Source organism: Salmo salar, chromosome ssa05 (assembly GCF_905237065.1).
Source record: "Salmo salar chromosome ssa05, Ssal_v3.1, whole genome shotgun sequence".
Classification (NCBI taxonomy): domain Eukaryota; kingdom Metazoa; phylum Chordata; class Actinopteri; order Salmoniformes; family Salmonidae; genus Salmo; species Salmo salar.
The window spans coordinates 88,308,431-88,336,393 of record NC_059446.1 but is presented as its reverse complement, the minus strand read 5'-3'; the positions used below and the strand labels follow the sequence as shown (position 1 = coordinate 88,336,393).

The 27,963-nt window shown below is 42.4% G+C and overlaps 1 protein-coding gene across 1 annotated transcript in view; it reads right to left on the bottom strand.

Annotated features, from left to right (window-relative positions):
- Positions 1-27,963, bottom strand: part of LOC123743064 (protein MTSS 1) — a 113,525-nt gene that overhangs the window by 74,468 nt on the left and 11,094 nt on the right. The window contains exon 3 of the mRNA XM_045717772.1: positions 25,971-26,044. Within this exon, the coding sequence (XP_045573728.1) occupies positions 25,971-26,044 (74 nt within the window). The remainder of the gene's footprint in view (positions 1-25,970; positions 26,045-27,963) is intronic.

Genomic DNA, 27,963 nt, shown 5'->3' with positions numbered 1-27,963 from the left:
AACGCTCTCCTTCACCCTCCATTTGGCAAATCTGACCCTAACGCTAACCTCCTGATTCCTGCTTACAAGAAAAAAATCAAAACAGGAAGTACCAATACAGAAGTGGTCAGATGAAGCGTCTGCTAAGCTACAGGACTGGTTCGCTAGCACAAACTGGAATATGTTCCGGGACTCATCCGATAACATTGAGGAGTTTACCAAATCAGTCACTGGCTTCATTAATAAATTCATCGACGACGTCGTCCCCAGATAGGGGACAGAGAGGGAGACATAGAGAGGGAGACATTGACCGTCTGTACATATCCCAACCAGAAGCAATGGATTACAGGCAACATCCGTACTGAGCTAAAGGCTAGAGCTGCCGCTTTCAAGGAGCGGGATATTAATCTGGACGCTTCTAAGAAATCCCTCTACGACCTCTGACGAGCCATCAATCAGACAGAAAGTCAATAAAGGACTAAGATGGAATCCTACTACACCGGCTATGACACTCGACGGATGTGGCAGGGCTGTAAAACTATCACGGCTTCAGGGTGTGGTAAGCAGCAGCTGTGGGATGCTGCACTGGCCTCGTTCCTCTCTCCTCAGAGCTCTGGCCTGGCCTCAGCCTCATTCCTCTCTCCCCAGAGCCCTGGCCTGGCCTCAGCCTCATTCCTCTCTCCCCAGAGCCCTGGCCTGGCCTCAGCCTCATTCCTCTCTCCTCAGAGCTCTGGCCTGGTCTCAGCCTCGTTCCTCTCTCCCCAGAGCCCTGGCCTCAGACTACATTACAGAGCTAGCTGGCTGGATCAGAGTGCTAGTGAAGGCTGGCTGGGTGGATAGCTGGCAGGGGATGGACCAGGGCCAATGGCATCATTAAGGGCTGCATGTTCTAACGGGCCGCTGCCTTGGCCCATCTAAATAGGGCCTCAAACTCTGCCTCCTAGTGCCCCTCCCCCCCCCGCTCTGTCCCCCCTCTCTCTCTTTCTCTCCCACCCCCTCTCTATGTCTCCCTCTCTGTCCCCTATCTCTCTGTCTCCCTCTTTCTCTGCCTCTCTCTCTCCACTTCAAAGCCCATGACTTTATCCCTGTCCTGCTAGTCGGGCCGGCCCAGGCCACCACAGCCAGATGAACTCCCTCAATTGACATTAAGGGAGGAGTGAATAGACTGAACTGGGCACGCTCACAAAGGCCTCACTGTTATCGTTTAGTACAGTACAGTAGCCTCAATGCTCTGAAGCTCTGGATTCACATACAATGGCATGACACATAAACAAGTCAGAGCAGCCATTTATACAGCCTGCAGTCTATTGAGCCTTCCTACAGGCAACCATTCTATAGTCAGGGAAAATATGATCTGAGAGAGCAGCAATCGCTAGCTCTATCTATTAATGGAAAAATGGATCAGCCTCAGAACCCTACCGAGGAGGGATAAACCTCTCAGAACCATACCGAGAGGAGGGATCAACCTCTCAGAACCCTACCGAGAGGAGGGATCAACCTCTCAGAACCCTACCGAGAGGAGGGATCAGCCTCTCAGAACCCTACCCAGTGGAGGGATAAACCTCTCAGAACCCTACCCAGAGGAGGGATAAACCTCTCAGAACCCTACCGAGGAGGGATAAACCTCTCAGAACCCTACCGAGGAGGGATAAACCTCTCAGAACCCTACCGAGGAGGGATAAACCTCTCAGAACCCTACCGAGAGGAGGGATAAACCTCTCAGAACCCTACCGAGAGGAGGGATCAGCCTCTCAGAACCCTACCCAGAGGAGGGATAAACCTCTCAGAACCCTACCGAGAGGAGGGATCAACCTCTCAGAACCCTACCGAGAGGAGGGAATAACCTCTCAGAACCCTACCGAGAGGAGGGAATAACCTCTCAGAACCCTACCGAGAGGAGGGATTAACCTCTCAGAACCCTACCGAGAGGAGGGAATAACCTCTCAGAACCCTACCGAGAGGAGGGAATAACCTCTCAGAACCCTACCGAGAGGAGGGATCAACCTCTCAGAACCCTACCGAGAGGAGGGATAAACCTCTCAGAACCCTACCGAGAGGAGGGAATAACCTCTCAGAACCCTACCGAGAGGAGGGAATAACCTCTCAGAACCCTACCGAGAGGAGGGAATAACCTCTCAGAACCCTACCGAGAGGAGGGAATAACCTCTCAGAACCCTACCGAGAGGAGGGAATAACCTCTCAGAACCCTACCGAGAGGAGGGAATAACCTCTCAGAACCCTACCGAGAGGAGGGATCAACCTCTCAGAACCCTACCCAGAGGAGGGATCAGCCTCTCAGAACCCTACCCAGAGGAGGGATCAACCTCTCAGAACCCTACCCAGAGGAGGGATAAACCTCTCAGAACCCTACCGAGAGGAGGGATCAACCTCTCAGAACCCTACCGAGAGGAGGGAATAACCTCTCAGAACCCTACCGAGAGGAGGGATCAACCTCTCAGAACCCTACCGAGAGGAGGGAATAACCTCTCAGAACCCTACCGAGAGGAGGGATCAACCTCAGAACCCTACCGAGAGGAGGGAATAACCTCTCAGAACCCTACCGAGAGGAGGGATCAGCCTCAGAACCCTACCGAGAGGAGGGAATAACCTCTCAGAACCCTACCGAGAGGAGGGAATAACCTCTCAGAACCCTACCGAGAGGAGGGAATAACCTCTCAGAACCCTACCGAGAGGAGGGATCAGCCTCTCAGAACCCTACCGAGAGGAGGGATCAACCTCTCAGAACCCTACCGAGAGGAGGGAATAACCTCTCAGAACCCTACCGAGAGGAGGGAATAACCTCTCAGAACCCTACCGAGAGGAGGGATCAACCTCTCAGAACCCTACCGAGAGGAGGGATAAACCTCTCAGAACCCTACCGAGAGGAGGGAATAACCTCTCAGAACCCTACCGAGAGGAGGGATAAACCTCTCAGAACCCTACCGAGAGGAGGGAATAACCTCTCAGAACCCTACCGAGAGGAGGGAATAACCTCTCAGAACCCTACCGAGAGGAGGGAATAACCTCTCAGAACCCTACCGAGAGGAGGGAATAACCTCTCAGAACCCTACCGAGAGGAGGGAATAACCTCTCAGAACCCTACCGAGAGGAGGGATCAGCCTCAGAACCCTACCGAGAGGAGGGATCAACCTCAGAACCCTACCGAGAGGAGGGATCAGCCTCTCAGAACCCTACCCAGTGGAGGGATCAACCTCTCAGAACCCTACCGAGAGGAGAGATCAGCCTCTCAGAGAACCCTACCGAGAGGAGGGATCAACCTCTCAGAACCCTACCGAGAGGAGAGATCAGCCTCTCAGAACCCTACCGAGAGGAGGGAATAACCTCTCAGAACCCTACCGAGAGGAGGGAATAACCTCTCAGAACCCTACCGAGAGGAGGGATTAACCTCTCAGAACCCTACCGAGAGGAGGGAATAACCTCTCAGAACCCTACCGAGAGGAGGGAATAACCTCTCAGAACCCTACCGAGAGGAGGGATTAACCTCTCAGAACCCTACCCAGAGGAGGGAATAACCTCTCAGAACCCTACCGAGAGGAGGGAATAACCTCTCAGAACCCTACCGAGAGGAGGGAATAACCTCTCAGAACCCTACCGAGAGGAGGGAATAACCTCTCAGAACCCTACCGAGAGGAGGGATCAGCCTCAGAACCCTACCGAGAGGAGGGAATAACCTCTCAGAACCCTACCGAGAGGAGAGATCAGCCTCTCAGAACCCTACCGAGAGGAGGGATCAGCCTCAGAACCCTACCGAGAGGAGGGAATAACCTCTCAGAACCCTACCGAGAGGAGGGAATAACCTCTCAGAACCCTACCGAGAGGAGGGATCAACCTCTCAGAACCCTACCGAGAGGAGGGAATAACCTCTCAGAACCCTACCGAGAGGAGGGATCAACCTCTCAGAACCCTACCGAGAGGAGGGAATAACCTCTCAGAACCCTACCGAGAGGAGGGAATAACCTCTCAGAACCCTACCGAGAGGAGGGAATAACCTCTCAGAACCCTACCGAGAGGAGGGAATAACCTCTCAGAACCCTACCGAGAGGAGGGATCAACCAGGATTTACACAACGTAAGTGTTAACAAGTGTCATCCTTTAATCACATCTGTGAACATCCAATTGAACAGTTAACAAATTGATTGTAAACCATCTCATTCAAGGGAAACAGCCCAGAACTCTTCTAACTAAGGTAAAATGGGAGCGTTGAAAAGGCTGATGGACTTGTAGAACAAAAGAGAGAGTGAAAACCCTGGCTGGATATCAAGGTGGTGAGTGACAGGATGAAGATGAAGAAACACAAATAGCAGAGGATTCTAACATTCTCTAACTGCACTGTGACGTCACCGCATGTCTGATGACTCACACACAGCAGCAACACGGCCAAAGCAAACAGTAGAGTTCCACTCCTGCCGTCGTAGAGCCCTCATATTTCATTAACATACAGTACACCTCCTCTACCATGTGACAGGGTTTCAACTAGACAGTCCATCTCCTCTACCATGTGACAGGGTTTCAACTAGACAGTCCACCTCCTCTACCATGTGACAGGGTTTCAACTAGACAGTCCACCTCCTCTACCTTGTGACAGGGTTTCAACTAGACAGTCCACCTCCTCTACCATGTGACAGGGTTTCAACTAGACAGTCCATCTCCTCTACCATGTGACAGGGTTTCAACTAGACAGTCCATCTCCTCTACCATGTGACAGGGTTTCAACTAGACAGTCCATCTCCTCTACCATGTGACAGGGTTTCAACTAGACAGTCCACCTCCTCTACCATGTGACAGGGTTTCAACTAGACAGTCCATCTCCTCTACCATGTGACAGGGTTTCAACTAGACAGTCCACCTCCTCTACCTTGTGACAGGGTTTCAACAGACAGTCCACCTCCTCTACCTTGTGGCAGGGTTTCAACTAGACAGTCCACCTCCTCTACCTTGTGGCAGGGTTTCAACTAGACAGTCCATCTCCTCTACCATGTGACAGGGTTTCAACTAGACAGTCCATCTCCTCTACCATGTGACAGGGTTTCAACTAGACAGTCCACCTCCTCTACCATGTGACAGGGTTTCAACTAGACAGTCCATCTCCTCTACCATGTGACAGGGTTTCAACTAGACAGTCCACCTCCTCTACCTTGTGACAGGGTTTCAACAGACAGTCCACCTCCTCTACCTTGTGGCAGGGTTTCAACTAGACAGTCCACCTCCTCTACCTTGTGGCAGGGTTTCAACTAGACAGTCCACCTCTACCTTGTGACAGGGTTTCAACTAGACAGTCCACCTCTACCTTGTGACAGGGTTTCCACTAGACAGTCCACCTCCTCTACCATGTGACAGGGTTTCAACTAGACAGTCCATCTCCTCTACCATGTGACAGGGTTTCAACTAGACAGTCCATCTCCTCTACCATGTGACAGGGTTTCAACTAGACAGTCCACCTCCTCTACCATGTGACAGGGTTTCAACTAGACAGTCCATCTCCTCTACCATGTGACAGGGTTTCAACTAGACAGTCCACCTCCTCTACCTTGTGACAGGGTTTCAACAGACAGTCCACCTCCTCTACCTTGTGGCAGGGTTTCAACTAGACAGTCCACCTCCTCTACCTTGTGGCAGGGTTTCAACTAGACAGTCCATCTCCTCTACCATGTGACAGGGTTTCAACTAGACAGTCCATCTCCTCTACCATGTGACAGGGTTTCAACTAGACAGTCCACCTCCTCTACCATGTGACAGGGTTTCAACTAGACAGTCCACCTCCTCTACCATGTGACAGGGTTTCAACTAGACAGTCCACCTCCTCTACCTTGTGACAGGGTTTCAACAGACAGTCCACCTCCTCTACCTTGTGGCAGGGTTTCAACTAGACAGTCCACCTCCTCTACCTTGTGGCAGGGTTTCAACTAGACAGTCCACCTCTACCTTGTGACAGGGTTTCAACTAGACAGTCCACCTCTACCTTGTGACAGGGTTTCCACTAGACAGTCCACCTCCTCTACCATGTGACAGGGTTTCAACTAGACAGTCCATCTCCTCTACCTTGTGGCAGGGTTTCAACTTTCTGTTGACAGGATGTGACTCATCTTTGCTCATGCTATGAAGCTGTGAAAACAGTGTGGGTTTGGAAAACATCATGAGTCTTAAAGGTGGGAGTAAAACCTAGAATATTGCTTTGGGAAACAACACAAACCCTTGCAGTGGTAAAGAGAGATAAACACTCCCTTTAAAGAGGAGCCAGTTAAGAGAAAAGTAAACTACACTTGAATGTCTTTTTCAGAATACTAAACAACCCCTTGTACTTATACGTAAGCCTGAACAGAACACAACACAACAGAACAGAAGAGAACAGATCAGAACAAAACACAACAGGAGAGAACAGAACACAACAGAAGAGAACACAACACAACAGAAGAGAACACAACACAACAGAAGAGAACAGAACACAACAGAAGAGAACAGAAGAGAACACAACACAACAGAAGAGAACAGAACACAACAGAAGAGAACAGAACACAACAGAAGAGAACACAACACAACAGAAGAGAACAGAAGAGAACACAACACAACAGAAGAGAACAGAACACAACAGAAGAGAACACAACACAACAGAAGAGAACAGAACACAACAGAAGAGAACAGAAGAGAACACAATACAACAGAAGAGAACAGAACACAACAGAAGAGAACAGAAGAGAACACAACACAACAGAAGAGAACACAACAGAAGAGGACAGAACACAACAGAACAGAAGAGAACAGAACAGGACAGAACAGAACACAACAGAAGAGAACAGAAGAGAACACAACAGAACAGAAGAGAACAGAAGAGAACACAACAGAACAGAACAGAAGAGAACACAACAGAACAGAACAGAACAGAAGAGAACACAACAGAAGAGAACAGAACAGAGAACAGAAGAGAAGAGAACAGAAGAGAAGAGAACACTTCAGAACACAACGGAACAGAACAACACCTGTCCTCAGTAAAACCCTCTGACTGATCCAAGCAAAAGCGGATTGTTACTGTACCTATCTGTCCATGAAAGGTGACTACAATAAACCTTGGCAGATTAAACACAGTAATACTTGAATGCAAACGGTTGTTCTTTGCGAGGATTGTTTAATTGACATTCTTAATACTTCAGGAGGCTCTGAGTCGGAAAGCTGTCTCGACTTCATGTTCTTGGGGAAATAAATATGTTGACAACAATCCACTATTGATGGCAACAATGTCTTTTATCAATCTAGCCTTACTTCCCGTAGTTTAAACCTCTCCAAATAAGATGATAACAGTCGTAGGCCTACATACTCTATATCTAACCTCAACACCCTCAACCACTCATTTCATATTAAACACTATATTTTTATATGACTTTATGAGATCACGTTCCTGTCTCAATAAAGTATCTTGTAAAATGTGAACAAACATCAATATGGGACTAATATTAACGTACTGCAAGCCCACAACAAGGAGACTGTATCTCATCTGCAGTCGTCTGTCACCCGTCCAAGTCTGGGAGGAAATAGATGAAATTATAAGATCATTCAACAACAAAAAAATTTGAAAAAACTTTATTGACTTCTTTAATTCGTGCCAAATCCTGTGAGGCGAAACAACGCTATTGAAAGCATTTGATGAGTGTAAAGCAGGTGTATACAGGTTATAACAGGTTATATACAGGTTATAACGACACCGGGAAACTCACTTCAAACTCTGACTTACAGGGTATTGTTATGGGTATACTGTTGTAGTTAAGTGTGCATTATTGTAGTGTACAGGCTACACTCTATGGACACAAATGACGGAAGTGAACTGAAGGTCTGAGGGGAAAGCCAATGGTAGGGCTAGTAGCTATGTAGTTGGAACGTTATGGGATGCCCCAGGGTATAGGCCTATGTCTGTCAACAACCTTTCAACCACACACACACACACACACACACACACACACACACACACACACACACACACACACACACACACACACACACACACACACACACACACACACACACACACTCCATTTTATATGTTACAATATGATTTAATAAGACTCTGTCTTCAAGAACTGCAGAGGTATTAGAATGTGATGTATTGTAAGACAGTGCTGGTTTACCACTGTCCCTCAGGTTTATGGCTGGGTGAGGGGGATGGATAAATAACACTGGGGTTATACAGTACACACAGTCTATGTCCTACTACTCAGACCTGGAGGGCCCCAACTTCCTAAATAATGCTAGTTGCCATGGTGACAGCTCTTACTACACCAAGCTTGAAGAATGAACACCAGGTTTCCTCTCTAACTGACTCTACTACTATAACCTAGTGTTACCTCTCTGACTCTACTACTATAACCTAGTGTAACCTCTCTAACTGACTCTACTACTATAACCTAGTGTTACCTCTCTAACTGACTCTACTACTATAACCTAGTGTTACCTCTCTGACTCTACTACTATAACCTAGTGTTACCTCTCTAACTGACTCTACTACTATAACCTAGTGTTACCTCTCTAACTGACTCTACTACTATAACCTAGTGTTACCTCTCTAACTGACTCTACTACTATAACCTAGTGTTACCTCTCTGACTGACTCTACTACTATAACCTAGTGTTACCTCTCTAACTGACTCTACTACTATAACCTAGTGTTACCTCTCTGACTCTACTACTATAACCTAGTGTAACCTCTCTAACTGACTCTACTACTATAACCTAGTGTAACCTCTCTAACTGACTCTACTACTATAACCTAGTGTTACCTCTCTAACTGACTCTACTACTATAACCTAGTGTTACCTCTCTAACTGACTCTACTACTATAACCTAGTGTTACCTCTCTAACTGACTCTACTACTATAACCTAGTGTAACCTCTCTAACTGACTCTACTACTATAACCTAGTGTAACCTCTCTAACTGACTCTACTACTATAACCTAGTGTTACCTCTCTAACTGACTCTACTACTATAACCTAGTGTTACCTCTCTAACTGACTCTACTACTATAACCTAGTGTAACCTCTCTAACTGACTCTACTACTATAACCTAGTGTTACCTCTCTAACTGACTCTACTACTATAACCTAGTGTTACCTCTCTGACTGACTCTACTACTATAACCTAGTGTTACCTCTCTAACTGACTCTACTACTATAACCTAGTGTTACCTCTCTAACTCTCTACTACTATAACCTAGTGTTACCTCTCTACTGACTCTACTACTATAACCTAGTGTTACCTCTCTAACTGACTCTACTACTATAACCTAGTGTTACCTCTCTAACTGACTCTACTACTATAACCTAGTGTTACCTCTCTACCTCTAACCTAGTGTTACTCTCTGACTCTACTACTATAACCTAGTGTTACCTCTCTAACTGACTCTACTACTATAACCTAGTGTTACCTCTCTAACTGACTCTACTACTATAACCTAGTGTTACCTCTCTAACTGACTCTACTACTATAACCTAGTGTTACCTCTCTAACTGACTCTACTACTATAACCTAGTGTTACCTCTCTAACTGACTCTACTACTATAACCTAGTGTTACCTCTCTAACTGACTCTACTACTATAACCTAGTGTTACCTCTCTAACTGACTCTACTACTATAACCTAGTGTTACCTCTCTAACTGACTCTACTACTATAACCTAGTGTTACCTCTCTAACTGACTCTACTACTATAACCTAGTGTTACCTCTCTAACTGACTCTACTACTATAACCTAGTGTTACCTCTCTAACTGACTCTACTACTATAACCTAGTGTTACCTCTCTAACTGACTCTACTACTATAACCTAGTGTTACCTCTCTAACTGACTCTACTACTATAACCTAGTGTTACCTCTCTAACTGACTCTACTACTATAACCTAGTGTTACCTCTCTAACTGACTCTACTACTATAACCTAGTGTTACCTCTCTAACTGACTCTACTACTATAACCTAGTGTTACCTCTCTAACTGACTCTACTACTATAACCTAGTGTTACCTCTCTAACTGACTCTACTACTATAACCTAGTGTTACCTCTCTAACTGACTCTACTACTATAACCTAGTGTTACCTCTCTAACTGACTCTACTACTATAACCTAGTGTTACCTCTCTAACTGACTCTACTACTATAACCTAGTGTTACCTCTCTAACTGACTCTACTACTATAACCTAGTGTTACCTCTCTAACTGACTCTACTACTATAACCTAGTGTTACCTCTCTAACTGACTCTACTACTATAACCTAGTGTTACCTCTCTAACTGACTCTACTACTATAACCTAGTGTTACCTCTCTAACTGACTCTACTACTATAACCTAGTGTTACCTCTCTAACTGACTCTACTACTATAACCTAGTGTTACCTCTCTAACTGACTCTACTACTATAACCTAGTGTTACCTCTCTAACTGACTCTACTACTATAACCTAGTGTTACCTCTCTAACTGACTCTACTACTATAACCTAGTGTTACCTCTCTAACTGACTCTACTACTATAACCTAGTGTTACCTCTCTAACTGACTCTACTACTATAACCTAGTGTTACCTCTCTAACTGACTCTACTACTATAACCTAGTGTTACCTCTCTAAGACTCTACTACTATAACCTAGTGTTACCTCTCTAACTGACTCTACTACTATAACCTAGTGTTACCTCTCTAACGACTCTACTACTATAACCTAGTGTTACCTCTCTAACTGACTCTACTACTATAACCTAGTGTTACCTCTCTAACTGACTCTACTACTATAACCTAGTGTTACCTCTCTAACTGACTCTACTACTATAACCTAGTGTTACCTCTCTCTGACTCTACTACTATAACCTAGTGTTACCTCTCTAACTGACTCTACTACTATAACCTAGTGTTACCTCTCTCTGACTCTACTACTATAACCTAGTGTTACCTCTCTAACTGACTCTACTACTATAACCTAGTGTTACCTCTCTAACTGACTCTACTACTATAACCTAGTGTTACCTCTCTTGACTCTACTACTATAACCTAGTGTTACCTCTCTAACTGACTCTACTACTATAACCTAGTGTTACCTCTCTAACTGACTCTACTACTATAACCTAGTGTTACCTCTCTAACTGACTCTACTACTATAACCTAGTGTTACCTCTCTAACTGACTCTACTACTATAACCTAGTGTTACCTCTCTAACTGACTCTACTACTATAACCTAGTGTTACCTCTCTAACTGACTCTACTACTATAACCTAGTGTTACCTCTCTAACTGACTCTACTACTATAACCTAGTGTTACCTCTCTAACTGACTCTACTACTATAACCTAGTGTTACCTCTCTAACTGACTCTACTACTATAACCTAGTGTTACCTCTCTAACTGACTCTACTACTATAACCTAGTGTTACCTCTCTAACTGACTCTACTACTATAACCTAGTGTTACCTCTCTAACTGACTCTACTACTATAACCTAGTGTTACCTCTCTAACTGACTCTACTACTATAACCTAGTGTTACCTCTCTAACTGACTCTACTACTATAACCTAGTGTTACCTCTCTAACTGACTCTACTACTATAACCTAGTGTTACCTCTCTAACTGACTCTACTACTATAACCTAGTGTTACCTCTCTAAGACTCTACTACTATAACCTAGTGTTACCTCTCTACTGACTCTACTACTATAACCTAGTGTTACCTCTCTAACTGACTCTACTACTATAACCTAGTGTTACCTCTCTAACTGACTCTACTACTATAACCTAGTGTTACCTCTCTAACTGACTCTACTACTATAACCTAGTGTTACCTCTCTAACTGACTCTACTACTATAACCTAGTGTTACCTCTCTAACTGACTCTACTACTATAACCTAGTGTTACCTCTCTAACTGACTCTACTACTATAACCTAGTGTTACCTCTCTAACTGACTCTACTACTATAACCTAGTGTTACCTCTCTAACTGACTCTACTACTATAACCTAGTGTTACCTCTCTAACTGACTCTACTACTATAACCTAGTGTTACCTCTCTAACTGACTCTACTACTATAACCTAGTGTAACCTCTCTAACTGACTCTACTACTATAACCTAGTGTTACCTCTCTAACTGACTCTACTACTATAACCTAGTGTTACCTCTCTAACTGACTCTACTACTATAACCTAGTGTTACCTCTCTAACTGACTCTACTACTATAACCTAGTGTTACCTCTCTAACTGACTCTACTACTATAACCTAGTGTAACCTCTCTAACTGACTCTACTACTATAACCTAGTGTTACCTCTCTAACTGACTCTACTACTATAACCTAGTGTTACCTCTCTAACTGACTCTACTACTATAACCTAGTGTTACCTCTCTAACTGACTCTACTACTATAACCTAGTGTTACCTCTCTAACTGACTCTACTACTATAACCTAGTGTTACCTCTCTAACTGACTCTACTACTATAACCTAGTGTTACCTCTCTAACTGACTCTACTACTATAACCTAGTGTTACCTCTCTAACTGACTCTACTACTATAACCTAGTGTTACCTCTCTAACTGACTCTACTACTATAACCTAGTGTTACCTCTCTAACTGACTCTACTACTATAACCTAGTGTTACCTCTCTAACTGACTCTACTACTATAACCTAGTGTTACCTCTCTAACTGACTCTACTACTATAACCTAGTGTTACCTCTCTAACTGACTCTACTACTATAACCTAGTGTTACCTCTCTAACTGACTCTACTACTATAACCTAGTGTTACCTCTCTAACTGACTCTACTACTATAACCTAGTGTTACCTCTCTAACTGACTCTACTACTATAACCTAGTGTTACCTCTCTGACTCTACTACTATAACCTAGTGTTACCTCTCTAACTGACTCTACTACTATAACCTAGTGTTACCTCTCTAACTGACTCTACTACTATAACCTAGTGTTACCTCTCTAACTGACTCTACTACTATAACCTAGTGTTACCTCTCTAACTGACTCTACTACTATAACCTAGTGTTACCTCTCTAACTGACTCTACTACTATAACCTAGTGTTACCTCTCTAACTGACTCTACTACTATAACCTAGTGTTACCTCTCTAACTGACTCTACTACTATAACCTAGTGTTACCTCTCTAACTGACTCTACTACTATAACCTAGTGTTACCTCTCTAACTGACTCTACTACTATAACCTAGTGTTACCTCTCTACTGACTCTACTACTATAACCTAGTGTTACCTCTCTAACTGACTCTACTACTATAACCTAGTGTTACCTCTCTAACTGACTCTACTACTATAACCTAGTGTTACCTCTCTAACTGACTCTACTACTATAACCTAGTGTTACCTCTCTAACTGACTCTACTACTATAACCTAGTGTTACCTCTCTAACTGACTCTACTACTATAACCTAGTGTTACCTCTCTAACTGACTCTACTACTATAACCTAGTGTTACCTCTCTAACTGACTCTACTACTATAACCTAGTGTTACCTCTCTACTGACTCTACTACTATAACCTAGTGTTACCTCTCTAACTGACTCTACTACTATAACCTAGTGTTACCTCTCTTGACTCTACTACTATAACCTAGTGTTACCTCTCTAACTGACTCTACTACTATAACCTAGTGTTACCTCTCTAACTGACTCTACTACTATAACCTAGTGTTACCTCTCTAACTGACTCTACTACTATAACCTAGTGTTACCTCTCTAACTGACTCTACTACTATAACCTAGTGTTACCTCTCTAACTGACTCTACTACTATAACCTAGTGTTACCTCTCTAACTGACTCTACTACTATAACCTAGTGTTACCTCTCTAACTGACTCTACTACTATAACCTAGTGTTACCTCTCTAACTGACTCTACTACTATAACCTAGTGTTACCTCTCTAACTGACTCTACTACTATAACCTAGTGTTACCTCTCTAACTGACTCTACTACTATAACCTAGTGTTACCTCTCTAGACTCTACTACTATAACCTAGTGTTACCTCTCTAACTGACTCTACTACTATAACCTAGTGTTACCTCTCTAACTGACTCTACTACTATAACCTAGTGTTACCTCTCTAACTGACTCTACTACTATAACCTAGTGTTACCTCTCTAACTGACTCTACTACTATAACCTAGTGTTACCTCTCTAACTGACTCTACTACTATAACCTAGTGTTACCTCTCTAACTGACTCTACTACTATAACCTAGTGTTACCTCTCTAACTGACTCTACTACTATAACCTAGTGTTACCTCTCTAACTGACTCTACTACTATAACCTAGTGTTACCTCTCTAACTGACTCTACTACTATAACCTAGTGTTACCTCTCTAACTGACTCTACTACTATAACCTAGTGTTACCTCTCTAACTGACTCTACTACTATAACCTAGTGTTACCTCTCTAACTGACTCTACTACTATAACCTAGTGTTACCTCTCTAACTGACTCTACTACTATAACCTAGTGTTACCTCTCTAACTGACTCTACTACTATAACCTAGTGTTACCTCTCTAACTGACTCTACTACTATAACCTAGTGTTACCTCTCTAACTGACTCTACTACTATAACCTAGTGTTACCTCTCTAACTGACTCTACTACTATAACCTAGTGTTACCTCTCTAACTGACTCTACTACTATAACCTAGTGTTACCTCTCTAACTGACTCTACTACTATAACCTAGTGTTACCTCTCTAACTGACTCTACTACTATAACCTAGTGTTACCTCTCTAACTGACTCTACTACTATAACCTAGTGTTACCTCTCTAACTGACTCTACTACTATAACCTAGTGTTACCTCTCTAACTGACTCTACTACTATAACCTAGTGTTACCTCTCTAACTGACTCTACTACTATAACCTAGTGTTACCTCTCTAACTGACTCTACTACTATAACCTAGTGTTACCTCTCTAACTGACTCTACTACTATAACCTAGTGTTACCTCTCTAACTGACTCTACTACTATAACCTAGTGTTACCTCTCTAACTGACTCTACTACTATAACCTAGTGTTACCTCTCTAACTGACTCTACTACTATAACCTAGTGTTACCTCTCTAACTGACTCTACTACTATAACCTAGTGTTACCTCTCTAACTGACTCTACTACTATAACCTAGTGTTACCTCTCTAACTGACTCTACTACTATAACCTAGTGTTACCTCTCTAACTGACTCTACTACTATAACCTAGTGTTACCTCTCTAACTGACTCTACTACTATAACCTAGTGTTACCTCTCTAACTGACTCTACTACTATAACCTAGTGTTACCTCTCTACTGACTCTACTACTATAACCTAGTGTTACCTCTCTAACTGACTCTACTACTATAACCTAGTGTTACCTCTCTGACTCTACTACTATAACCTAGTGTTACCTCTCTAACTGACTCTACTACTATAACCTAGTGTTACCTCTCTAGACTCTACTACTATAACCTAGTGTTACCTCTCTAACTGACTCTACTACTATAACCTAGTGTTACCTCTCTAACTGACTCTACTACTATAACCTAGTGTTACCTCTCTACTGACTCTACTACTATAACCTAGTGTTACCTCTCTAACTGACTCTACTACTATAACCTAGTGTTACCTCTCTAACTGACTCTACTACTATAACCTAGTGTTACCTCTCTAACTGACTCTACTACTATAACCTAGTGTTACCTCTCTAACTGACTCTACTACTATAACCTAGTGTTACCTCTCTAACTGACTCTACTACTATAACCTAGTGTTACCTCTCTAACTGACTCTACTACTATAACCTAGTGTTACCTCTCTAACTGACTCTACTACTATAACCTAGTGTTACCTCTCTAACTGACTCTACTACTATAACCTAGTGTTACCTCTCTAACTGACTCTACTACTATAACCTAGTGTTACCTCTCTAACTGACTCTACTACTATAACCTAGTGTTACCTCTCTAACTGACTCTACTACTATAACCTAGTGTTACCTCTCTAACTGACTCTACTACTATAACCTAGTGTTACCTCTCTAACTGACTCTACTACTATAACCTAGTGTTACCTCTCTAACTGACTCTACTACTATAACCTAGTGTTACCTCTCTAACTGACTCTACTACTATAACCTAGTGTTACCTCTCTAACTGACTCTACTACTATAACCTAGTGTTACCTCTCTAACTGACTCTACTACTATAACCTAGTGTTACCTCTCTAACTGACTCTACTACTATAACCTAGTGTTACCTCTCTAACTGACTCTACTACTATAACCTAGTGTTACCTCTCTAACTGACTCTACTACTATAACCTAGTGTTACCTCTCTAACTGACTCTACTACTATAACCTAGTGTTACCTCTCTAACTGACTCTACTACTATAACCTAGTGTTACCTCTCTAACTGACTCTACTACTATAACCTAGTGTTACCTCTCTAACTGACTCTACTACTATAACCTAGTGTTACCTCTCTAACTGACTCTACTACTATAACCTAGTGTTACCTCTCTAACTGACTCTACTACTATAACCTAGTGTTACCTCTCTAACTGACTCTACTACTATAACCTAGTGTTACCTCTCTAACTGACTCTACTACTATAACCTAGTGTTACCTCTCTAACTGACTCTACTACTATAACCTAGTGTAACCTCTCTAACTGACTCTACTACTATAACCTAGTGTAACCTCTCTAACTGACTCTACTACTATAACCTAGTGTTACCTCTCTAACTGACTCTACTACTATAACCTAGTGTTACCTCTCTAACTGACTCTACTACTATAACCTAGTGTTACCTCTCTAACTGACTCTACTACTATAACCTAGTGTTACCTCTCTGACTCTACTACTATAACCTAGTGTTACCTCTCTAACTGACTCTACTACTATAACCTAGTGTTACCTCTCTAACTGACTCTACTACTATAACCTAGTGTTACCTCTCTAACTGACTCTACTACTATAACCTAGTGTAACCTCTCTAACTGACTCTACTACTATAACCTAGTGTTACCTCTCTAACTGACTCTACTACTATAACCTAGTGTTACCTCTCTAACTGACTCTACTACTATAACCTAGTGTAACCTCTCTAACTGACTCTACTACTATAACCTAGTGTAACCTCTCTGACTCTACTACTATAACCTAGTGTTACCTCTCTAACTGACTCTACTACTATAACCTAGTGTTACCTCTCTAACTGACTCTACTACTATAACCTAGTGTTACCTCTCTAACTGACTCTACTACTATAACCTAGTGTTACCTCTCTAACTGACTCTACTACTATAACCTAGTGTTACCTCTCTAACTGACTCTACTACTATAACCTAGTGTTACCTCTCTAACTGACTCTACTACTATAACCTAGTGTTACCTCTCTAACTGACTCTACTACTATAACCTAGTGTAACCTCTCTAACTGACTCTACTACTATAACCTAATGTTACCTCTCTAACTGACTCTACTACTATAACCTAGTGTTACCTCTCTAACTGACTCTACTACTATAACCTAGTGTTACCTCTCTAACTGACTCTACTACTATAACCTAGTGTTACCTCTCTAACTGACTCTACTACTATAACCTAGTGTTACCTCTCTAACTGACTCTACTACTATAACCTAGTGTTACCTCTCTAACTGACTCTACTACTATAACCTAGTGTTACCTCTCTAACTGACTCTACTACTATAACCTAGTGTTACCTCTCTAACTGACTCTACTACTATAACCTAGTGTTACCTCTCTAACTGACTCTACTACTATAACCTAGTGTTACCTCTCTAACTGACTCTACTACTATAACCTAGTGTTACCTCTCTAACTGACTCTACTACTATAACCTAGTGTTACCTCTCTGACTCTACTACTATAACCTAGTGTAACCTCTCTAACTGACTCTACTACTATAACCTAGTGTAACCTCTCTAACTGACTCTACTACTATAACCTAGTGTAACCTCTCTAACTGACTCTACTACTATAACCTAGTGTTACCTCTCTGACTCTACTACTATAACCTAGTGTTACCTCTCTGACTCTACTACTATAACCTAGTGTTACCTCTCTAACTGACTCTACTGCTATAACCTAGTGTTACCTCTCTAACTGACTCTACTACTATAACCTAGTGTTACCTCTCTAACTGACTCTACTACTATAACCTAGTGTAACCTCTCTAACTGACTCTACTACTATAACCTAGTGTTACCTCTCTAACTGACTCTACTACTATAACCTAGTGTTACCTCTCTAACTGACTCTACTACTATAACCTAGTGTTACCTCTCTGACTGACTCTACTACTATAACCTAGTGTTACCTCTCTAACTGACTCTACTACTATAACCTAGTGTTACCTCTCTGACTCTACTACTATAACCTAGTGTTACCTCTCTAACTGACTCTACTACTATAACCTAGTGTTACCTCTCTAACTGACTCTACTACTATAACCTAGTGTTACCTCTCTAACTGACTCTACTACTATAACCTAGTGTTACCTCTCTAACTGACTCTACTACTATAACCTAGTGTTACCTCTCTGACTCTCTACTACTATAACCTAGTGTTACCTCTCTAACTGACTCTACTACTATAACCTAGTGTTACCTCTCTAACTGACTCTACTACTATAACCTAGTGTTACCTCTCTAACTGACTCTACTACTATAACCTAGTGTTACCTCTCTAACTGACTCTACTACTATAACCTAGTGTTACCTCTCTAACTGACTCTACTACTATAACCTAGTGTTACCTCTCTAACTGACTCTACTACTATAACCTAGTGTTACCTCTCTAACTGACTCTACTACTATAACCTAGTGTTACCTCTCTAACTGACTCTACTACTATAACCTAGTGTTACCTCTCTAACTGACTCTACTACTATAACCTAGTGTTACCTCTCTAACTGACTCTACTACTATAACCTAGTGTTACCTCTCTAACTGACTCTACTACTATAACCTAGTGTTACCTCTCTAACTGACTCTACTACTATAACCTAGTGTTACCTCTCTAACTGACTCTACTACTATAACCTAGTGTTACCTCTCTAACTGACTCTACTACTATAACCTAGTGTTACCTCTCTAACTGACTCTACTACTATAACCTAGTGTTACCTCTCTAACTGACTCTACTACTATAACCTAGTGTTACCTCTCTAACTGACTCTACTACTATAACCTAGTGTTACCTCTCTAATGACTCTACTACTATAACCTAGTGTTACCTCTCTAACTGACTCTACTACTATAACCTAGTGTTACCTCTCTAACACTCTACTACTATAACCTAGTGTTACCTCTCTAACTGACTCTACTACTATAACCTAGTGTTACCTCTCTAACTGACTCTACTACTATAACCTAGTGTTACCTCTCTAACGACTCTACTACTATAACCTAGTGTTACCTCTCTAACTGACTCTACTACTATAACCTAGTGTTACCTCTCTAACTGACTCTACTACTATAACCTAGTGTTACCTCTCTAACTGACTCTACTACTATAACCTAGTGTTACCTCTCTAACTGACTCTACTACTATAACCTAGTGTTACCTCTCTAACTGACTCTACTACTATAACCTAGTGTTACCTCTCTAACTGACTCTACTACTATAACCTAGTGTTACCTCTCTAACTGACTCTACTACTATAACCTAGTGTTACCTCTCTAACTGACTCTACTACTATAACCTAGTGTTACCTCTCTAACTGACTCTACTACTATAACCTAGTGTTACCTCTCTAACTGACTCTACTACTATAACCTAGTGTTACCTCTCTAACTGACTCTACTACTATAACCTAGTGTTACCTCTCTAACTGACTCTACTACTATAACCTAGTGTTACCTCTCTGACTCTACTACTATAACCTAGTGTTACCTCTCTAACTGACTCTACTACTATAACCTAGTGTTACCTCTCTAACTGACTCTACTACTATAACCTAGTGTTACCTCTCTGACTCTACTACTATAACCTAGTGTTACCTCTCTAACTGACTCTACTACTATAACCTAGTGTTACCTCTCTGACTCTACTACTATAACCTAGTGTTACCTCTCTAACTGACTCTACTTCTATAACCTAGTGTTACCTCTCTAACTCTACTACTATAACCTAGTGTTACCTCTCTACTGACTCTACTACTATAACCTAGTGTTACCTCTCTAACTGACTCTACTACTATAACCTAGTGTTACCTCTCTAACTGACTCTACTACTATAACCTAGTGTTACCTCTCTAACTGACTCTACTACTATAACCTAGTGTTACCTCTCTAACTGACTCTACTACTATAACCTAGTGTTACCTCTCTAACTGACTCTACTACTATAACCTAGTGTTACCTCTCTAACTGACTCTACTACTATAACCTAGTGTTACCTCTCTAACTGACTCTACTACTATAACCTAGTGTTACCTCTCTAACTGACTCTACTACTATAACCTAGTGTTACCTCTCTAACTGACTCTACTACTATAACCTAGTGTTACCTCTCTGACTCTACTACTATAACCTAGTGTTACCTCTCTAACTGACTCTACTACTATAACCTAGTGTTACCTCTCTGACTCTACTACTATAACCTAGTGTTACCTCTCTGACTCTACTACTATAACCTAGTGTTACCTCTCTAACTGACTCTACTACTATAACCTAGTGTTACCTCTCTAACTGACTCTACTACTATAACCTAGTGTTACCTCTCTAACTGACTCTACTACTATAACCTAGTGTTACCTCTCTAACGACTCTACTACTATAACCTAGTGTTACCTCTCTTGACTCTACTACTATAACCTAGTGTTACCTCTCTGACTCTACTACTATAACCTAGTGTTACCTCTCTGACTGACTCTACTACTATAACCTAGTGTTACCTCTCTAACTGACTCTACTACTATAACCTAGTGTTACCTCTCTAACTCTACTACTATAACCTAGTGTTACCTCTCTGACTCTACTACTATAACCTAGTGTTACCTCTCTAACTGACTCTACTACTATAACCTAGTGTTACCTCTCTGACTCTACTACTATAACCTAGTGTTACCTCTCTGACTCTACTACTATAACCTAGTGTTACCTCTCTAACTGACTCTACTACTATAACCTAGTGTTACCTCTCTAACTGACTCTACTACTATAACCTAGTGTTACCTCTCTAACTGACTCTACTACTATAACCTAGTGTTACCTCTCTAACTGACTCTACTACTATAACCTAGTGTTACCTCTCTGACTCTACTACTATAACCTAGTGTTACCTCTCTGACTCTACTACTATAACCTAGTGTTACCTCTCTGACTGACTCTACTACTATAACCTAGTGTTACCTCTCTAACTGGGGCTACTCTGCTCTGATACTCCTGCATCATCAGTCATCATAAAACTCTAGTACTGCTTCTGTCCTTAAACCAGCCGGGGCTACAGGAAAAGACTTGTGTTCCTGCAGTGCCTGACGAATGTGTGTGTCCCTGAGCTCCTATTAATAGCCCTGTGTACAGCTGGAAGTGTCAGCCTGCCGGGATGAGAATGGCTTTTCTACAGCAGCTCTTTATACAGCCAGCAGCTCTTTATACAGTCAGCAGCTCTTTCTACAGCCAGCAACTCTTTCTACAGCCAGCAGCTCTTTCTACAGCCAGCAGCTCTTTATACAGCCAGCAGCTCTTTCTACAGCCAGCAGCTCTTTCTACAGCCAGCAACTCTTTCTACAGCCAGCAGCTCTTTCTACAGCCAGCAGCTCTTTATACAGCCAGCAGCTCTTTCTACAGCCAGCAACTCTTTATACAGCCAGCAGCTCTTTATACAGCCAGCAGCTCTTTCTACAGCCAGCAGCTCTTTCTACAGCCAGCAGCTCTTTATACAGCCAGCAGCTCTTTCTACAGCCAGCAGCTCTTTATACAGCCAGCAGCTCTTTCTACAGCCAGCAGCTCTTTATACAGCCAGCAGCTCTTTCTACAGCCAGCAGCTCTTTCTACAGCCAGCAGCTCTTTATACAGCCAGCAACTCTTTCTACAGCCAGCAGCTCTTTCTACAGCCAGCAACTCTTTCTACAGCCAGCAGCTCTTTCTACAGCCAGCAGCTCTTTATACAGCCAGCAGCTCTTTCTACAGCCCGCAACTCTTTCTACAGCCAGCAGCTCTTTCTACAGCCAGCAGCTCTTTATACAGCCAGCAGCTCTTTCTACAGCCAGCAACTCTTTCTACTTTTTACAGCCAGCAGCTCTTTCTACAGCCAGCAACTCTTTCTACTTTCTACATCCAGCAGCTCTTTATACATCCAGCAGCTCTTTATACACACTTACACATACTTATACACACGCACAAGCACACACAAGCACACACACACACACACACACACACACACACACACACACACACACACACACACACACACACACACACACACACACACACACACACACACACACACACACACACACACACACACACACACACACACACACACACACACACACACCCTGAAGCTGGTAGGGTGGGTTTGATACGATATTATCATGATACTTAGTTGCAAATACAATATGTATTGCGATTCAATACTGTGATTTTATTGCGATTAGATTTTATTCCAAACATATTGCTCAACATACGTCTGCTGCAGAGGGACAAGAGAGAGCAATGAGAAAACCAGTTTTGATCAGTCATAGAAATAAAAGTGCTGAAAACAAATAGTCTCCCTGTTTAAAAAGAAGACAGAGTTTAGGTGCAGGTATCAAAACGATACAATACGATGTATCCTAAAAATGTATATCCCGATAAGTAGCTGTATCGATTTTTCCCCCAACACTAGTTCCCTGTATGAGGAAGTGTAGCCTACTGATGCCAGATGTGGTGTGTGTGTGTGTGTGTGTGTGTGTGTGTGTGTGTGTGTGTGTGTGTGTGTGTGTGTGTGTGTGTGTGTGTGTGTGTGTGTGAGATCAGTGGTAGGCAGGGTGGAGAGGGCCGTGTGGGCAGAGAGAGGGCGGTGTCACGGCTTCAAACAGCAGCCTGAGGGATTTACTACCCACAGGATCAACCACCTGATCCCTTCATATTCCCCACCCCTGCTCAACCCCTTAAACCAACATGGCCGCCACTGCACCAGCAGACAGACCTGGGTCCAAATAATTCAAGCAGGCTGCTCAAGAAAACATTAGCCATAGTACTGCAAGGAGTCAAGAATCACTGTGTGGTAGGCTGCTGATAGGTTAACACTAGTCTTTCTAGAATCTCTACTCTGTGGACCTGAAACATTCCACAGCCAACTACCCCCCCATTCAACACAAAGGCAAAAGCCCTCTGAAGACCAGGGGTTATGGGGTTATGCCCCTTCCCCTGTCAGCCAGTGAGCTCAGGTGCTTGGCTAAAGTGGTGGAACTCCCAGGGTTTTAAAACAGAATGACCCCTGAACCAATAGGGAATGGGAACAAGACGAAAAATTAACACATGTTGTAGTGGGCTAACTATAGTCTAATAATTACCACATGTTGTAGTGGGCTAACTATAGTCTAATAATTACCACATGTTGTAGTGGGCTAACTATAGTCTAATAATTACCACATGTTGTAGTGGGCTAACTATAGTCTAATAATTACCACATGTTGTAGTGGGCTAACTATAGTCTAATAATTACCACATGTTGTAGTGTAGTGGGCTAACTATAGTCTAATAATTACCACATGTTGTAGTGGGCTAACTATAGTCTAATAATTACCACATGTTGTAGTGTAGTGGGCTAACTATAGTCTAATAATTACCACATGTTGTAGTGTAGTGGGCTAACTATAGTCTAATAATTACCACATGTTGTAGTGTAGTGGGCTAACTATAGTCTAATAATTACCACATGTTGTAGTGGGCTAACTATAGTCTAATAATTACCACATGTTGTAGTGGGCTAACTATAGTCTAATAATTACCACATGTTGTAGTGGGCTAACTATAGTCTAATAATTACCACATGTTGTAGTGTAGTGGGCTAACTATAGTCTAATAATTACCACATGTTGTAGTGGGCTAACTATAGTCTAATAATTACCACATGTTGTAGTGGGCTAACTATAGTCTAATAATTACCACATGTTGTAGTGTAGTGGGCTAACTATAGTCTAATAATTACCACATGTTGTAGTGTAGTGGGCTAACTATAGTCTAATAATTACCACATGTTGTAGTGTAGTGGGCTAACTATAGTCTAATAATTACCACATGTTGTAGTGGGCTAACTATAGTCCAATAATTACCACATGTTGTAGTGTAGTGGGCTAACTATAGTCTAATAATTACCACATGTTGTAGTGTAGTGGGCTAACTATAGTCTAATAATTACCACATGTTGTAGTGTAGTGGGCTAACTATAGCCTAATAATTACCACATGTTGTAGTGGGCTAACTATAGTCTAATAATTACCACATGTTGTAGTGGGCTAACTATAGTCTAATAATTACCACATGTTGTAGTGGGCTAACTATAGTCTAATAATTACCACATGTTGTAGTGGGCTAACTATAGTCTAATAATTACCACATGTTGTAGTGGGCTAACTATAGTCTAATAATTACCACATGTTGTAGTGGGCTAACTATAGTCTAATAATTACCACATGTTGTAGTGGGCTAACTATAGTCTAATAATTACCACATGTTGTAGTGGGCTAACTATAGTCTAATAATTACCACATGTTGTAGTGTAGTGGGATAACTATAGTCTAATAATTACCACATGTTGTAGTGGGCTAACTATAGTCTAATAATTACCACATGTTGTAGTGTAGTGGGCTAACTATAGTCTAATAATTACCACATGTTGTAGTGTAGTGGGCTAACTATAGTCTAATAATTACCACATGTTGTAGTGTAGTGGGCTAACTATAGTCTAATAATTACCACATGTTGTAGTGTAGTGGGCTAACTATAGTCTAATAATTACCACATGTTGTAGTGGGCTAACTATAGTCTAATAATTACCACATGTTGTAGTGGGCTAACTATAGTCTAATAATTACCACATGTTGTAGTGGGCTAACTATAGTCTAATAATTATCACATGTTGTAGTGGGCTAACTATAGTCTAATAATTACCACATGTTGTAGTGGGCTAACTATAGTCTAATAATTACCACATGTTGTAGTGGGCTAACTATAGTCTAATAATTACCACATGTTGTAGTGGGCTAACTATAGTCTAATAATTACCACATGTTGTAGTGGGCTAACTATAGTCTAATAATTACCACATGTTGTAGTGGGCTAACTATAGTCTAATAATTACCACATGTTGTAGTGGGCTAACTATAGTCTAATAATTACCACATGTTGTAGTGGGCTAACTATAGTCTAATAATTACCACATGTTGTAGTGGGCTAACTATAGTCTAATAATTACCACATGTTGTAGTGTGTGGGCTAACTATAGTCTAATAATTACCACATGTTGTAGTGTAGGCTAACTATAGTCTAATAATTACCACATGTTGTAGTGGGCTAACTATAGTCTAATAATTACCACATGTTGTAGTGGGCTAACTATAGTCTAATAATTACCACATGTTGTAGTGGGCTAACTATAGTCTAATAATTACCACATGTTGTAGTGGGCTAACTATAGTCTAATAATTACCACATGTTGTAGTGGGCTAACTATAGTCTAATAATTACCACATGTTGTAGTGTAGTGGGATAACTATAGTCTAATAAATCTACCTCAGCCAGGATGTTCAACTTCACACAGGATTCCATCACAGGACGTTCAGCATGAACAACAGAACAGTAGAACAGACTTCCTAATTCCGCTGATTCTGCTTCCATTGTCTATGGGGCTGTATGAGTGCTTATGTTCAAGACCTCTTGCACCTCATACAGGTTCCCCTCTCCCCTCACCCCCCCCCCATCCCCTCACCCCTGGACGGGTACAAGGTCTTACCTCGTGTGTTGGTGGCCAGGTCAGCCACTTTCTGAAAGGCATCCAGGAACGCTGCAGCTGCAACCACGGTCGCTCTGAAAACAGAAACAGAAGCAGAACCCAGCTGGTCACGCTTTGGTCCTCATTTAAACTACCCTTAACTGAAGTGAACACACATGTACCGACCAACCGACCGGGCACATGATTAGCCATGGGCACCGTCCCAAACAACACCCTTATTCCCTATGGTGCAGTACGATACAAAAGTAGTGCACTTTAGGGAATAGGGTGCCATTTGGGACGTAAATACGGTTGGACCTGGTTGAAGCCGTTAGCTATCTCTATCTGAGATCTGTTGTTTCAAGGGAAATGTTCAGGGGTTGCTAGTTATTAAAGCGTTATTAGGCTTATACCGTTAGCTGATGTTCATTCACAACAAGACAATAAGAATGTGGTTCCTTTCTGTCTGTCTGGCCACGGGCCTCACTTTAACATCTCTGTTAATGGCCCTTATTAATGGCCGTGATAACAGGCAGCGATGGGGCCTACAGACTTCAGCTTTTCATCATAGTGGAACTAGAGGTCTGAATGGCTCGGCTGTTGAAATGTTTGGAATGTCTTGTCTGGCTGCAGTGTGTGGAAAGGAGCCGTCTGAAATCTAGGTAGCTCATCAGAGTCACTGTGCTTTGACTGCTGAGGTACGTCACGTGATTAAGATCTCAGGGTTAGGGCTAGTAAGACGTAGGCAGGGCTGTTAACTAGTCGTCTTGGATATCAGCAGTAGTTTCTCTGTGACACACACACAACACACACACACACACACACACACACACACACACACACACACACACACACACACACACACACAGACACACAGACACACAGACACACGACACACAGACACAGACACACAAACGATTGTTGACTGGTCTTGGATTACATCTACATGAGATGGAAGTACTATCAGTCTCCAGGCTATGTGACGCAAACAAAAGCAGAAACCGTGTACTATCCAAACACACTAGACACGAACACACCTCTGGAGCTCTGAGAACAATGCCAGTAGTCAGAGTGACTGGAGGTGACGTAGATACGGAAACACATGTGTCTGTCAGACCAGTAAGGCATGTCCAGAGCTTAGCTGATGATAACAGTGACAGTAGGTGACGTTGATCTGTAAACATTGTTTCAGCGTGTCATCTTAGCGTGCCAAGGACTTATGCAGCTCTGCTTGCTCATAAAACATACGTTCAAGTACAACTATGTCCCAAATGACAACTGATCCCCTACATTAGTCCACTTCTTTTGACCAGGGCCCCACACTAGATCAGTGTGGTTGGACAACATAGTCTACACTACAGACCACACAGAGGCCATGGAGTAGTCTACACCACAGACCAACCCAGGCAACTCCCTAGTCAAGCTTAATTAATGGGGCATCATCAATATGTACATGTCATCCACCTACAATGCACTGCAGCAACCCATCACAACCCTCAGTCCCCTCAGTCCCCATCATTACCCTCATTCCTCTCAGTCCTCATCATTACCCTCATTCCTCTCAGTCCTCATCATTACCCTCATTCCTCTCAGTCCTCATCATTACCCTCATTCCTCTCAGTCCTCATCATTACCCTCATTCCTCTCGGTCCCCATCATTACCCTCATTCCTCTCAGTCCCCATCATTACCCTCATTCCTCTCAGTCCTCATCATTACCCTCATTCCTCTCAGTCCTCATCATTACCCCCCTTCCTCTCAGTCCTCCTCATTACCCTCATTCCTCTCAGTCCCCATCATTACCCTCATTACTCTCAGTCCCCATCATTACCCTCATTCCTCTCAGTCCTCATCATTCCTCTCAGTCCCCATCATTAACCTCATTCCTCTCAGTCCTCATCATTACCCTCATTCCTCTCAGTCCTCATCATTACCCTCATTCCTCTCAGTCCTCATCATTACCCTCAGTCCATGGCCATATTGACTGTCCTGTTACAGAATGTACGGCCCAAATG